Source organism: Coenobita brevimanus, chromosome 51 (assembly GCF_032717465.1).
Source record: "Coenobita brevimanus isolate Jiangsu-jjx chromosome 51, ASM3271746v2, whole genome shotgun sequence".
Taxonomy (NCBI): domain Eukaryota; kingdom Metazoa; phylum Arthropoda; class Malacostraca; order Decapoda; family Coenobitidae; genus Coenobita; species Coenobita brevimanus.
Window position 1 is genome coordinate 1323750 of NC_137004.1, and position 16502 is coordinate 1340251.

Genomic DNA, 16502 nt, shown 5'->3' on the forward strand with positions numbered 1-16502 from the left:
AGTAGAATGGATGTGGAAGATGTGCAGAATGGCCTGGGACGAAAGTAGAGTCCTGGAGGGTTGGAAGTCAGGTATGATTATTCCCTTGTACAAAGGAAAAGGGGAAAAAGAAGTGTGAGGAAATCATAGGGGCATATGTCATCTTAGTTTAACAGGAAAAGTATATGGTAGGATACTTATGACTGAGTTAAGGAAATAATGAAGGATCAGCTGAAGAACAACAGGGAAGTTTTAGGAAGGGAAGAGGTTGTGTACATCAGATATTCTTTCTTGGGTCTGTAGTGGAAAAATTTCTAGCGAAGGGAAATAAGTTGTATGCGGCCTTCATGGATTTGGAGAAAGCATAGGACAGGGTGGACAGACAAGGACTGTGGAAAGTATTAAGAATATATGGAGAAAATGGGAAGCTGCTGAATATCATAAAGAGTATGCATAAGGGTGCGTAGGCAGCAATGAGTGTGGATAGCAAACTAAGTGACTATTTCTGTTTGAAGGTTGCATTGAAACAGGGATGTGTAATGTCTCCATGGTTGTTCAATATGTATATGGATGGGGTTATAAATGAGATACAAGCTAGGGAAGTGGATGTTGAAGCAGCCCTAATGAGAGAGGGAAGTGTTTGGAAACTTCCTGTACTATTGTTGGCAGATGATACTGTGTTGTTAAGTGAAGATGAGGGGGAGCTGCAAGAGTTGGTGGATGAGTTTGAAAGAGTGTGTAAGAAATGGAATCTAAAGGTGAATGTAGAGAAGAGTAAAGTTATGGTCTTCAAGAGAAGTGAAGTCAGTGAATGTCCAGTGAGGCTGGATGATGAGGAAATGGAAAATGTGAGTGCATTTAAGTAATTGGGTAGTGTAATGAGTAAGGATGGAAGCTTAGAGGATGAAGTGCTTGACAGAGTACATCATGGATGAAAGGTTGTTAGTTTCTTGAAACTGGGAAGTGAGCATGGAAGTGAAAAAGTTACTGTATGACAATATTGTGATACCAACTCTAACTTTTTTTTTTTTTTAACCCCTTAAACGCGGATCGTCTCGTTTGCGACGCTCGGCAAAAAGGACATAATGGCGGATCGTCGCATTTGCGATTCTAGTAAATTTTGAATAACCGCGGGCAAGCAGGCTCCAGCTGGTATTGTCTATCAGTACCACCACCCTTTAGCTACAATTAGCATACTTTACCTTTGTACTACTGACCTCAGTTGTTGCCAAGTATCGCGTTTTACCCCCGTCCCCCCCCCCCACGGCCTGGCCAGCCTGGCTGTGATACATGGCAGCGCTCTGAGTGCTCAGAACTGTAAATCTGCGCTCTCCTCTCACAAGCAGTGCATGCTACTAGGAAACGCTTGTTTCCCCAGTTGTAACACTAGCTTTTTTTCTCACGGTTTGCCCCTGTTTAGCGTCAGTTTACCACAGGCTTTCAAAGTGACATTATGGCGAGTTCTAGCTCTTCCGAGTCAGTGCAAGCGGCCGACAGGAACGAGAATAAAGTGGCGGGCGTAAGGCAGAATAAAATGCGCGCCGTGGTGATCTTTTGGGAAGTAATATGATTGAAAATAATGTAGTATACATATTTTTAGCTGTAAAAATGGAAATATTTGTTGAGTGACGGGAAGACCGCAGCCGTGGTGCACGTCGGCCATACGCTCCATTGATTTTAGCCTTATTTTCAGTGCTTATTGTACAAATACGGATTCCAAACTACCTTTATGTTGTAGTATAAAGTTTACTGTGACAGACTGAGGCTGTGGTAGAGGGGAAACCGGGTTGCTGGAGGTGTGAAAGTGAAGATTTGGTTACCCAACTTTGCAAGTCTCCACAAGTCCTTGGGTAGTCCACGAAGGCTCAACACCTGTCTCTGGAGAAAGCTGAATGTAAGTACTATCTGCCATACCAAGTATAATGTTCTAGGGTTAATCTCTGATTTTTGGCTAATATTTTCCTACAGGTACTCAGACCGCGATACAACCCCGCCACTCAGGGGAAGTCGACTGTTCACGGCCGCGTTTAAGGGGTTAATACATACATGGATGGAGTTGTAAAGGAGGTGCAAGGTAGGGCAGTGGATATGGGGATGACTCTAATGAATGAGGGTGAGGTGTGGAAGATTCTGGTGTTGCTGTTTGCTGATGATACAGTATTGGTGAGTGAAGATGAATGGGAGTTGCAAAGTTTGGTGATTGAGTTTGGGACAATGTGTAAGAAGAGGAATCTGAAAGTTAATGTAAACAGTTATGATGTTTGAGAGGAATGAAGTCACAGAATGCACAGTGAGGTTGGATGGAGAGGATATGGAGAGTGTGAGTGCATACTTATCACCAAAAAAGAATCACCCGTTTCTGGTACTAAAAATTGAACCAGATGTTTGGGGCGCTAGCATGACGTCACGGGAGCCTGAGGCCTTACTGTGCACTGGTTGGTTCCCGCCTCAGTTGCCTACGGGCTGCGTGAGAGAGAGGAACTCCGCCGCGTCTCCCTCTCTTATTGCGCCATTTTTTACTGAGTGTCCCACAGTGTTGTGGCTTTCACCACTTTGTTATGGCACCTACCCATGAACTATCGAGTGAAATCATATCCCAGATCATTGCTCTAAAGGAGGCAGGCCACCAAATGAAGGAAATTAGTGAATTGGTTGGTGTGGCTCGATCGACAATGCGTAGGTTGTGCACCCGTTTTCGAGTGGAAAACAGTGGTGACGTTCCCACAAAGAAGCTGTGGTCTGGTAGGCCCAGGAAAACTTCCTCGAGGTCTGTTAATGTTTTAAAACGTGCAGTGGAGTCTAATCCTCGTGTGAGTGCAAGGAAAATAAAGGAGAGCAACCCGGAAGTGTTTCGTGAGGTTTCTGTGCGCACAGTGTCTTGAAGAGTCCATGAACTTGGTTACACAAGTCACAGGCCTGTGAGAAAGCCTCTTCTCACACGTTACCAGCGACTTCGTAGGCTTGCCTTTGCCAACAAATACCTTAACTGGGGTGAGGAACAATGGTTGTCAGTGTTGTGGTCTGATGAGGCAACGTTTATTGTTACCTGTAATCGAGGAGCACGGGTGTACCGGCGCAAAGGTAATGACCCGCTTGACCCACGTTACGTGGAAAGCACAGTTAAACACCCTGATTCACTCGTGGTATGGGGTTGTTTTTCTGGTAAAGGTTTGGGGAAGCTTGTTGTGCTTCCCAAGAACTGCATAGTGAATCAGGACATTTATCTGGAGCTTCTTTGTGATCATTTACCAGAGTCCTTCGAGCTAACAGGTGCACGAGTGTTTCAGCAGGACGGTGCACCTGCTCATAAGGCCAAATCGGTCACCAATTGGCTTCGTGACTGTGAGGTATCATTCATGAAAGACTGGCCAGGCAATAGCCCAGACCTCAACCATACAGAAAACCTCTGGTACCTCATAAAGAAGAATCTCCAAGGGAAGGACATGAGCTCTCTCCCTAGCTGGAAGCCGCCATTCGTGACACCTTGGAGAAACTACCCCTCCAGCACCTCAGGAACCTCGCCCTTTCACTTCCAAGATGTCTCAGGTCCTTGAAGAAGCGTAAAAAATACCCTACGAAGCACTAAAGTTAAATAAAATGCATTATTTATATGTTTTTTCAATGTTGAAAGGTTTGTTTCGTAGGAGGGATGCAGGGCACTCGATACTTCTGACGAGCACTGTAATGTCTTCTCAAGCTCCACCTTTACTCTCCTCACATTCCTCTCTCACATTTCTGTATCTTTACTTCATCACCTTCACTCTCTTATAATGCTACCAACTTTCACATTCCCTCACCTTCCTCCTCCTTCACCATCACTACTATCATCATTTCACTCTGCCTCATCACTCAGCCTTTCACCACCCTCCCCACTCTCACATGTCCTCAACCTCACATTCCTTACCTTTCCTCCACTGTCACTCACCTTATCTATGTCATCCAGGAGTCCTGCTCGATTAAGACGCTCATGGTCCTTGCTCTTGGTTTTATCTCCGAATGGTTGGGCTTCATTCAGCAGACTGTGAGACAAGGCAACAAGTTTTTATCTTGTTTTCCATCATCCTATTCAATACAGAGTACAGGAAATTCATTATACAAGTCAGGGATGTGGTTTGAATTATGTCATTTTTATTTTTTATACAGTTTTGTTTTGTCTCTGAATAGCTGAGTATTCTTCAGCAGAAAGGGATGAGACAAATATCTGTCTTGTTTTCTACTGTGCTAATCAATATACAGAATGTTATACGTTGCCTTTTTAAGTCCTTTTTGTAATTACATTCTTAAAAAATTAAAAAAAGATTGGCTATTAAAGGTCCACTGCTACCTGTAAAACTGATTTACCAACTCTCTCTGAATTACAGTAATGGTTGTTCAGGTGTGATAGAGTATTGTGAAAATCATCCTTAACATATAATGAGGACTTACTGTATTTAGCTTGTTTTCTCTTAAGCTATTCTAACTATCTGTCTATCTATAGCCAGACACCTAAATCCCAGACGGCATGGCAAGAAAGAAAATAATTATCTTCATGTTGCCCTGTCCTCTCCCATCAGTCAGCCCATTCACCATCCCATATCATTTATATACCTCTCCACCTCATTCTTGGTCTCCCTCTCCTCTCCTCTTCTCTCCCTCCACCTCACTCATATACACTCTTTTGCTTGGTATGGAAAATCAATCTCAGGGTACTCCTCCTAACCCTTTCAAGTGCATCCATATCAACATCTGCCAACATGATATTAACCTGTTCAGACCAAGGATATCTAAAATTTCATCCCTGGTATCTCCGTAAATTGTTACCTATGATGGTATTCAGTATAACACTACATGCCATGAGATTATCCTCTTCAATCTAATGACGTCTTTTTATTCTTGCTACCTTCAGATGATTTATTCAGCTTAAAGGAGACCTCGTGTTGTGAGGGAGTTAATGAAACTACTGCATATCTAATCTCATTAGTCTGAATAGTTTCCCCCAAGGTGTGCAAAACTGATGATAGAAGGATATACAGTACATAAAGCATGACAGACACACCTTGTGGTACAGGTTAATACCTTCGCAAGTCACAACCCACCTGACTATGGCTTCTATGGTAAAATTCTGCATCTGTGGTTCCATGGTCCAGGGTGATGACATGTTGGTGTGTACTATGTGGTCGGTGCCACGGCGGTTGTTGTGACGGATGTTGTTACACTGGCTGCAGTAGCGGATGGGACGGTTGCCATTGTAGCTGGCACATTCCAGGCTGAAGCATGTTGCAATTGCATTCTTGTCATTTGATCGGCAATTCTGAAGCAACAAGAGACATCATGTTATATTAGATGCAGGTTTACTTGAGATACTAAAGTCTGAGTGATAAAATATATTTCTTGGAAGCTAACTTGTTTATAAGGCCATCAGTGGTTAAATAACTGAAAGGTGACAAAAAATACTTCTTGAAAAAAAAAAAAAAACAAAAAAAAAAAAAAAAACAATGGTGTAAACAGTAAAATAAGTATATATATAAATATTCATCTATACTGTGTATTTATCTACAGTACATACATCCAGATTTCTTAATACAATGTATCAGAATGTGTGGCCACATAAGAATTGCCTCCATATCATCTCTTCTGCCATCAGGCTGCCCTCTCTCCAGTTCACATCCTCATTCATATACCTTTCCATCCCATCCCTCCATCTCCTCCTCAGTGGCCACCTTCCTCTCCTCCCCTCTGCCTCACATAATCTCTCCATGTCAGTCTCTCCTTCTCCATTCTTTCAACATGGCAAAATCACCTCAAGGTACTTCTAATGCTTTCCAGGACATCATTATCAACACCACAAAGCCCTTTCACTTCCTCATCTGTCTGTCTGTTTTATAATGTAACTGCATATGCCTCTTAAATAACCAGTTTCCAATCCTCCCACTCTTGATTTCTGTCCATCCAAAAGAGTCCAAGCTTCACTTTCACAAGTTAATGTGGGGATCACAATGCTGTCAAGCAGCAACATACTGTCACTGCAGCAGACAACATACTTCACAATAAAAGTTGATCCTTTTTCATCATCATTACAATACTGACTCTTATGCTCATCTGAACATTTTGAAAAACTGAACAAAGAATTATCTGGTAGTAGCTGAAATAAAATCCTACAGCCTCCCTGCTCCCCTTAACCCACTCAGTTTGATAAAGTATTTTCTGTTTGATTCTTGCTACCTCCAGACAGTTCTCCTAAGTTTATTTATTTTTTATTGGAGTTAGATACAGTATGTCCTCGTTTTACAGCTGGGATGTGTTTTTGAAAACGTTTCTATAATGAATTTAGTTTCTGTAGAGATTGTTTAAGAAAGATTATTATATAAGAAGAAATTGGGGCATGGCAATGATCGTATAATGAAAAACAATTGTAAACAAAAAAGGTTCTAAATCTTTAGTGACTGTAAAAGCAAATGATCGTACAGTGGCCTAGCACCCAACATACATTTCTTTACCACTATGACACAGTTATCGCTTTTAGAATGGGTAGAAAATCAAAATCTATCTATCTATCTATCTACTGCCAAACACCTTAATCCCTTATACGAGGTGGTCACAAACAAATAGCCTCCACGTCACACTGTCCCCCGCCATTTCACTGCCCTGCTCCCAATTCACACCCCCCTCTCTCATATACCTCTCCACTCCATCCCTTCATCTCATCCTTGGCCTTCCCCTCCCTCTCTCCCCCTCCACCTCACTGACATACACTCTCCTCGTCAGTCACTCATTCTCCATCCTATCCACGTGGCCAAACCACCTCAGTGTGTTTCTCCTAATGCTTCCCATCACATCCACAAACACACCACAATGCTCCTCCACATCCTCATTTGTTAGTCTCTCTCTCTCCATGTGACTCCACAGGCTCCTCTCAAATAACTCATTTCCACTGCTCTCACTCTTGACTTCCCCATCAACAAGGTCCAAGCTTCACATCCATACATTAAGAGTTGGTATCACAATATTGTCATGTAATAAGGTTTTCACCTCCATGCTCACTTTCAATTTCATTCCGTGTCCTCTTGTTGCTCTCTTATCCCATACAAACAGATCTTCTTTGTCAATTTTATCTACCCCCACCATGGTCCTGAACACTGCAATCATGTCTCCCCTTTTTATCCTTTCCTCTAAGGAAGGCAAATCCAGTTTTTCCAGCCTCTCTCTTTATGACAGGTCTGTCAGACTGGGGACCATCTTGGTTGCTGTTCTTTGTATTCTCTCAATCTTGTTTATATCTTCCTTTTTGTGTGGGGACCACACTACCGCTGCATATTCTAACCTGGGGCGGATCATGGCCACTATCAATTTTTTCATCATCTCCTCATCCATATAATGAAATGCTACTCTTATGTTAGTCAAGAGTTTATAAGTCTCTCCAACTATCTTATTAATGTGCTTTTCTGGTGACAAACTATCTTGGACCAGCACTCCCAAATCTTTCTTTTCTCTCATTTTTGTGATTAATTCATTACCCAACAAATAATTCAGTGATGGCCTCCTGGTACTTTTACCCATTTCCAATATTTTACATTTCTTTACATTAAATTTCATTTCCCACGTCTGGCTCCAATTGTGTATCCTATCCAAATCCTCCTGCAGTATTTTACAATCCTCCTCGACCTCTACCTTCCTCAAGATCTTTACATCATCAGCAAACAGACTTGCATAACTATTCACTCCATCTACCATAACATTTACGTAAATCAGGAACATTACTGGCGCCAACACCGAGCCTTGAGGGACTCCACTTGTTACTTCTCTCCATCCAGACATCCTATCCTTTATTACTGTCCTCATTTGTCTGTCTCTCAAAAAGTCTCTCATCCATTCCAGAAGTTTCCCCTTCAGTCCTCCTGTATACTCTAGTTTCCACATTAGTCTCTTATGAGGTACCTTGTCAAAGGCCTTCTCTAAGTCTAAGTACACACAATCCACCCAACCATCTCTCTCCTGTACCACATCAATCGCTCTTGAGTAAAAGCTCAACAAGTTAGAAGCACATGACCTTCCACTTCTGAATCCAAACTGACATTCAGCCAAAATATTCATCTCTTCCAGATATTTTATCCATCTGTCTTTTAGGATTCTCTCACACAATTTTGCGACCATGCTGGTTAGAGACACTGGTCTATAATTCAGGGGTTCTTCCCTGTTTCCTCCCTTGTATATTGGTACCACATTCGCCCTCTTCCATTCTTGTGGCACTTTCCCCTCTTCCAGTGAGCATACGATTAAACTGTGAATTTCATCCGCCAGTTGTTCTCTGCATTCCTTCAGTACCCAATTAGAAATTCCATCAGGTCCTGGGGCTTTCCTTACATCTTGAGTTTCCAGTAATTTATACACTTCCTGTACCTCTACTTTTATTTTATCACCGGAACATTTCTAATCACTCCCTCCCTTTCCACAAGCTCCTTTTCTTTAGTGAAAACTGACTGGAAACGTTTGTTCATTATTTCTGCTTGCATTGCCGCATCCTTAAAGACCTCTCCTTCTACTTTCAATTTGGTGATTCCTTCCTTTTGTTTCAGTTTGCCATTAACAAATCTATAAAACAGTTTGGGTTCATCCTTGCATTTGTCTATTATACCTTTTTCAAAATTCCTTTCTTCTTCTCTACGTATTCTTGTGTATTCATTTCTTGTTCTTTTATATTCTTCCTTTGTTCTGTCGTTGCCTCTTTCTCCAAGTGTTCCATGCCTGATCTCTCTCTTTTTTTGCTATCATACACCTTCTATTAAACCACTCCTTTTTCCTGTTTTCTTTCCCTCTTACTCTTGATACAAATTTTTCCACTCCCAAATTATAGAGGTCTAGAAAGATATCCCACTTCCTCTGTATCTCTCTTGTTTCTCTGAATTTTCTCCAATCCGCATTTTCAAAAAAGTTTCTCAATCCTGTAAAATTTGCTTTCCCAAAGTTGTAGCTTCCCTGTCTATGAAACTCGTCTCTTGGCTCGACGTTCCCTATTAACATCTGGAACTCAATGACCACATGATCACTTTTTCCTAAAGGACAGAGATAATTCAATGATTCTATTACATCGGGTTCTTTGGTGAACAGTATATCTAACCTTGCTGGTGTGTCCTCACCTCAAAACCGTGTCTCTTCTTTGACCCATTGCGTCATCACATTATTTATTATTATATTTAATAACATAGTGCCCCACGAATCCTCGCCGCCTCCCGAGTACCATTCCTCCCAGTTCACCTCTTTACAGTTAAAGTCACCCACCAAAATTATATTACTGCTTTTCTCAATTATTTTTTGCAAATAGCTAGCCATATCTGACAACATCTCATGGTATTCGTCATTGTGTGCGTGCGTATGTGTGTGTGTGTGTGTGTGTGTGTGTGTGTGTGTGTGTAATTCACCGGGTCTGTCACCGGGTCTGTCAGGATCACTTGATGGTCGTGACCGTCAGCTTTTACCCTCCCGGAAGGGAGCTGAGAGCTCATATAGTCCGATCTAAGGGCAAGGCTGTGACCTTCACACACGCACACACCCATCCTCTTGCTCAAGGAGGACAGTGACCACCCGCTTTGTCAGTGAAACTTTTTCGCATCCCGAGCAAGGCGCGAACCCCCATCTTAGCAGATGCTAGGCGAGAGCGTTACCACTGCACCAGCGAGCGGTGTGTATGTGTGTGTGTGTGTGTGTGTGTGTTGCGTGCATGCGTGTGTGTGTGTGTGTGTGTGTGTGTGTGTGTGTGTGTGTGTGTGTGTGTGTGTGTGTGTGTGTGTGTGTGTGTGTGTGCTACTTGCCTTTATCCATCAAGCCAAATTACAATTTTGTGTGTTAGCCTGTCACTGTTTATAACAGTCTAGGGGATTCTTGTGCCTTGAATTAGTCTTGTCTGCTCTACATAATTTTCCCATAAGGTTTATTATCTGTCCAGTATGGAACTAGTCCAGTATGGCAGTCTTGTCTGGTCTACGGTAATTACTGTACTGGACCAGAGGCTACTGAATAACAGGGGTGTACTGTATGGCCTTCGTCAACCTCTTCCCTATTAGAGATTCATCCTCAATAGATTGTGGCATTAAAAATAAACTATACATCACTGGGGTGAACTGGTCACCATCAGAGAACTGTTAAAATATAAGCACTGGTACCCTATTCTCATATGTGGCTGGGGTCCAAGCCATGGGCATCAGTATTTCCATGAAATCGATGGTGTTTTTACCACATGAATCCAGGTGACGTTCATTTTTGTTTATTACTTGCTGCCACAGAGGATTTTTATAAAGGCTTTACATACATATTCCTTGAAAGCAGTGATAAAAAACAGGGAAGTGAGCATGGAAGTGAAAAAGTTACTACATGACAGTACAGTAAGACCTCACTATAACGGACTAATTGGGGTCTGAACCTTTCCAAAAATAGTGAAATTCCGACAAAAGCGACATCCAGACTTCTTCCTGCTATTCTGGACTTTTTCCAATTTATCAGACATTAGTCCGGATCGCACCAATGGTTTTTAAACTGTTTTCACTACCACTGCAGTACTGTACTGTATTATACCTTCACTAATCAAATGGCATAATATATAAAAAAGACTGTACTGTACACTGATAAGCATGTCTTTTATTTACCTTATTGTGGTAAACATAGCTGAAGTGGTCAGGCAGTCCGGACTGCTTCTGGCTTTATCGGACTTTTTCCGATACATAGGAATTTAGTCCGGTAGCTCCTCGATTCCGATAAAAGTGAATTCCGGTCTATTGAAGTCCATTACATCAAGGTTTTACTGTATTATGATACCAACTCTAACGTATTGAAACGAAGCTTGGACCTTGTTGGAGGGACAAAAGTCAAGAGTGAGAGTAGCTATTTCAGTGGAGCATGTGGAGTCACATGGTGAGAGAGACTGACAAATGAGGATGTGAAGAGGCGTTGTGGTGTGGATGTGGATGTGAAAGGAAGCATTAGGAGAAACACAATGAGGTGGTTTGGCCATGTGGAGAGGATGGAGAGTGAGAGACTGATGAGGAAAGTGTATGTGAGTGAGGTGGAGGAGGGGAGAGGAAGGGGGAGGCCAAGGATGAGATGGAGGCATCGAGTGGAGAGGTATATGAGAGAGGGAGGTGTGAGCTGGAAGCAGGGCAGTGAAATGGTGGGGGACATGGCAACATGGAGGCGATTTGTTTGTGGCCACCCCTTACAGGATTATGGCATCTGGCAATAGACAGACAGACAGACAGACATACTGAAGGTGTTTCTAAAGGCTACAACTAACCCCTTCAGTCTGGAAAGTTAATTATAAGTGGGATAAATTACAGTAAACTCTCAATTGTCCTTCGTTGCAGTATCCAGCCCAATGCATTATCCAGCGCTGATGGCTCGGTTATATTAAAGCAATATCCGGCAAAATTATGCAACATCCAGTGCCGAAATGGGACATAACTGGCAGTTCTCTGCAATGTCTGGCATCGAGGTGTATCAACTGGCTCGCAAATGGTAGCCAACCAGCGCTGTTACTGTATTAATGAATGTTATCATTGTCTTACTGTATTTTATGCTTAATTTTTATATTTTCCTCGTGGAAAAGGTTTTAGGAGAGGGGATCAAGATGAATAGTAAACCAATATCTGGCTCGACGCCGAATCTTCAGTCTGTGGGGGGTGCTATGCAGCATCCAGCTTTTCACGTTATACGGTATAGGGTTTAGACTGAATTACACCAGATAATTGAGATTTTGCTGTATATACAGACAGCAAGAATAAAATGAAAAAGACATCACCAGACTTCATGGGTTAAAGAAAAGCACACCCACCCTACCACACCCACACCCACCCACCCACCCACCCACACACACACACACAAATCCTTACTATGATGGGGTAAAGGGATTAAAACAACAGTAACATATATATATATATATATATATATATATATATATATATATATATATATATATACTGTATATATATTTATCATTGCCACCTTAATGTATTATCATAAGTGGTCCAAACCTGAGCCATGGATAATGGTCCTGTCTATCCATAAACTCAGTATTGCTGTATAAAATGTGCTTGCTGTGAAGGAGTGAAGGGGTTAAAATACCATTAATATCAAAGAACTGCATATTATCACTGGTACAATACCTTGTTCTCACATGTGGCCGAGACTTGAGCCATGGGCATGAGTATATCCATGAATTCAACAGTGTTATGTTCCCTCCTGATGTCATCTACACAATCTAGACACAGGTAAAGTGGTGGGGGGCTGTCTGGTGTGGCCCCTAAACAAACAGCGTGGTCCAAACACACCTTAGCTGCCTCGTTACTCCCCTCACCGTCACACTCTTCTATCTGGCATGGCATTGCTTTCCATCCTGTGGACGACACACCTCCATTCACACCCCTACTCTCATGTAAATAAACAGTGGCAAGGCTGCTGCGTGTGCATGCGGCTCCTCAGATTTATCAGGTACAGGTTGGAGGATATTTATCGAAAATGTTCGTACATTATTTATACATAGATATTATATATATATATATATATATATATATATATATATATATATATATATATATATATATATATATATATAAACAGAGAGATAGAGAAAAAGAATCATATGGTCACTCCTCATTAAAAGTCAAGGATGTATTCCAATATATCACAAATGTTTCAATAAAACTGGTACATATTGTACAGTATATTAAATAATGATATTGCATAGTTGTGGCTTCCACATAACAGCAAAGAAATTATTTACTTTATACAGACAAATTCACTAACTATCTTATGAAGTTCAGTAAAAGAAAGCAAATCTTATGCAGTAAAAAAAAAAAAAAAAAAAAAAAAAAAAAAAAAAAGGTCCTCCAGTTGAAGGACAAAAGTTACACCAGTTCCTTTCTTAAAGCTGATAATGATTCACTATAAAGTTGTTCTGAAGTCAGAAGTGAATTTCTCTGTATTTCTAATCCCTTAGTTCTGAAGCAGAGGTATGCTTGGCTTAAAGTTCTTTCAGTTAAATTACTGCATAGCATTTTACCTGCACACATCCTAGACTTTAAATGGGGACTGATTTTATACTGCTACTGCATACAGTACTGGAGACAGAGGATAATTTGACTTTCTTATGGAAGAAACATAAATTAAGCCTACAAACTAAGCTGATAACAAAAATTAAAGTGCAAATAGTATATTGCAGTAGCCACATTAACAATGTACCCAGAGATCACCTCATGAGTGGGCAACACTGCAATGACTTCTGCCACAAGAACAATGTAAGAGAAGGAAAGGAAATGGAAAAGAATAAAGAAAAACAGCTTTGTACCAAATTCAGTAACCAATTAACTCTTTTGCTGCCATGGATGCACTTTGCTATTTTACTCAGGCCCAAAACATATTTTATTTAGGTGAGGGACATTCAAGCAATGCAAGGGTTAACTGAGATATTTTTCGACCCATTCACCTTCAGAATTTTCCTAAGCTGAATAAAAGTGCCTTAAGGTAGACTGGGTAAAATAACATGATGCACCCACAGCATGCTAAACAGTTAAGAAGATGGTCCGTGGATAACAATACTTTGCAGAGTTTTAAGAAGTGAAGGTGTCTCTGGACAAACTATTAGTACCAACATATTTCTTTTTACAAGTATAATGGAATCAACTCTAAAAATTTATAAATTGAAAATAGAACTGGTAAGGCCATAAGAGTAGCACACTGGACCTGTACTCACCCCACTGCAGGATGATAAGTGTTCTGCCAACGGTAACATCTAATACAGTATAAAATGGATGGTTGTAGTTATGCATGATTAAAATTCTTTTTTCTTCCTTCAAACATCTCTGACAAGGCATGGACTTGATGGTCCACTCCCTGAGGCCCACCAGTCCTCCTACATGCCACACACCTTCACATGTCACCACAGCAGCAGGAATACCCACCACCCATATCCAGTGCCTACTAGGGTTGTCTCATTCGGAATTAGTGTAGTGACATTTGTGAGTGAGTTCTTATGGTATGTCAGTAGGTCTTGTGGATGAGCAGCAAAAGATCAATCATTGCTGTTGCTGATTCATCGAGACACGAACCTGACAGACTGCAGAAATTGTCACTTCAACCTGGTGCTTCCAAAGATCTTTTGTTGGAGTTTTGTTATAGCAGTTTGTGCTGTAAAGTACATGAGGTGAGCTACTGAGTTGTGGTGTAAAGGTTGACATTACAGTGATGGCACGATGGATTATTTGTAAGCTGTACAGTATTTTATGGTGATACCAAAGTAGTGAAGGGTGATGGTGACACAACAGTCTGACAAAGTTAACTTGTTACCAACTTGGAATAAACTGTTGCTCAGCAAAAACAGAATGGCCAAGAACATCAACAGCACATTCAAGTCCCATCATACCTCTCAATTCTCATTTGCAGTCCTAATCCCCCATACCTGTCATTCAAGGATGCACTACACATTCATTACATCATTCTCATCTTTGTACATTTGAGCATATGAATATCCTCCTCTTTTACTACCCAAGTCTTATTACCATACAGCATTACACTCTTAACATATGCTGTATACAAGGATCCCTTAGCAAAGAGGGAGAGTGCTCTCAATGTCAGGAGGGGCAACAACTACACTTCTTCCAACCACTCCTTACCCTTGCTACTAAAGTAGTTCCAGCCCCACCTCCAGTACATATCATTCTCCCCAAACATCAAAACTCTCCCACACACTCAAGAAACTCTGCAGCAAAATAAATTCTATTCCACCCCTCTCCTTCTGTATGTTTGCCTTTGCATACTGCACACTCAAAAGTCAGCATTATTCTACAGCCTCCCTCTAATACCACTGCATTACTTATTCACCCAATTATCTCAAACACTGCACAAAATGGAATTATCTAACACACCCATGTACATCCTTGAATGCAAGTTCTGGGGGAGCTAGGCTTATGATGGAAAAATTGAGAATTGATGGGACTGGAGTGTGCTGGTGTTGTGATAAGTAGGGGTAGACTGAGATGGTCTGGGCATGTGGAGAGGATGGGGGATGACAACTAGGTGCAGAAAAGTGCAAACACTGGGGGCAGGGCTGCGAGAGGCAGACTGAAAAAGACCTGCAATGAGATCTTAAGCGTGAACTCTGGGATAAGGGACTGAATACGGAGGCTGCCAGAAGAGATCAGGCAGCATGGAGAGCTGTCATTAGGTGGCCAAGCATACTGGAGCCTTTATAAAGAAAACAATAAGGTGAAAACCCATGTAGCAAATCATGCATGGCCTTACTTCTGCTATGACAGTACTGCCACCTGTCCTAGATATTGTCACTTTTGATTTTTCCATACTAACTCTCCACCCCTTGTACCCCCATTCCATCTCTCCACCTCCCAAATCTTTCCTCTGCTGTCCTCTCGTCTTCGACGATCAATATCAAGTCATCAGCATACAACACCTCTCGTGGGACTCCAGTTCTGCAGTTACATGAGAGAGCTTCAAGCACCGTGATGAACAATGAAATGCTTAAAACTGACCCAAAGGCAAACCAGTGTTCAAAGAAAATTCATCACTCAAACCTCAGTTTACTTTCACCTGGGCGTTAACACCCACATCTATCTATCTATCTATAGCCCAACGCCCTAATCCTGCAAAGGGTGGCCGCAGACAAAACGGCTCCAAGTCGCTCTGTCACTCACCATTTGACCCACATACATTGTTATAACCACCCTAATCAACCATTCTTCAATTCCGAGCTTCCTCATTGCCCACTTCACCACCTCCTTGGGCACTCTGTCGAAAAGCTTCTCCAAATCAACTTAAACAAAATACAACTCTCTCTTCCTTATATCATTTCCCTGAGCCATCAGACAATGAATATTGCATTAGTTGTCCCTTTGCCTTACATAAACCCCAACAGCATCTCATCATTACCCACACTTTCCCTTATGATACCTTCCAGGACTCTTGCCATTACCTTCATTAACTGGTCTAAAAGTCTTATGCCTCTATAATTTCCTCCTGCCAGAGAATTATCCATCCCTTTATACACATTTACAATCACATTCTTCAATCAATGACCTGGAACAACAAACTCAATGTATAACAGAATTTGTTAAATCAGTAACTAAGCCCATTCCTATATTTCTAGAGGACGTTTTTGTTGCGTTTGCACATTCGCTGTTCACTGAGCCGCGGATGATCCATCGTTGTTGCAAATCGTTCCTATTGTATAGTGAGCATAGGGTACTAAAATTTTGACATTGTATAAGCGAAATATCGTACAAAGAGGCATCGTATAATGAGGGTTTACTGTACAAGAATACGGAGGGAAGCCCAAAGACAGTATGAGGAAGACATCATAAATAAAAGTAGTGATCAACCAAAGCTATTTTACAGCTACATCCAAAGCAAAACCAAAGTAAAAGATAAAATATATTCCATTACGGATGAGGGGATTATCTATACACAAGAGAAGGATGTTTGTGAAGCACTAAATAAGAATTTCCAATTAGTTTTTACAGATGAAAATAATTTTGAGGGATGATATGGAA

General features: G+C 41.4%; 1 protein-coding gene across 1 annotated transcript in view; it reads right to left on the reverse strand.

Annotated features, from left to right (window-relative positions):
- unc79 (UNC-79 domain-containing protein) overlaps positions 1-16502 on the reverse strand; it is a 384753-nt gene that overhangs the window by 281290 nt on the left and 86961 nt on the right. The window contains 3 exon segments of the mRNA XM_080272838.1: positions 3905-3998; positions 5055-5269; positions 12108-12352. Coding sequence (XP_080128964.1) covers positions 3905-3998; positions 5055-5269; positions 12108-12352 — 554 coding nt within the window.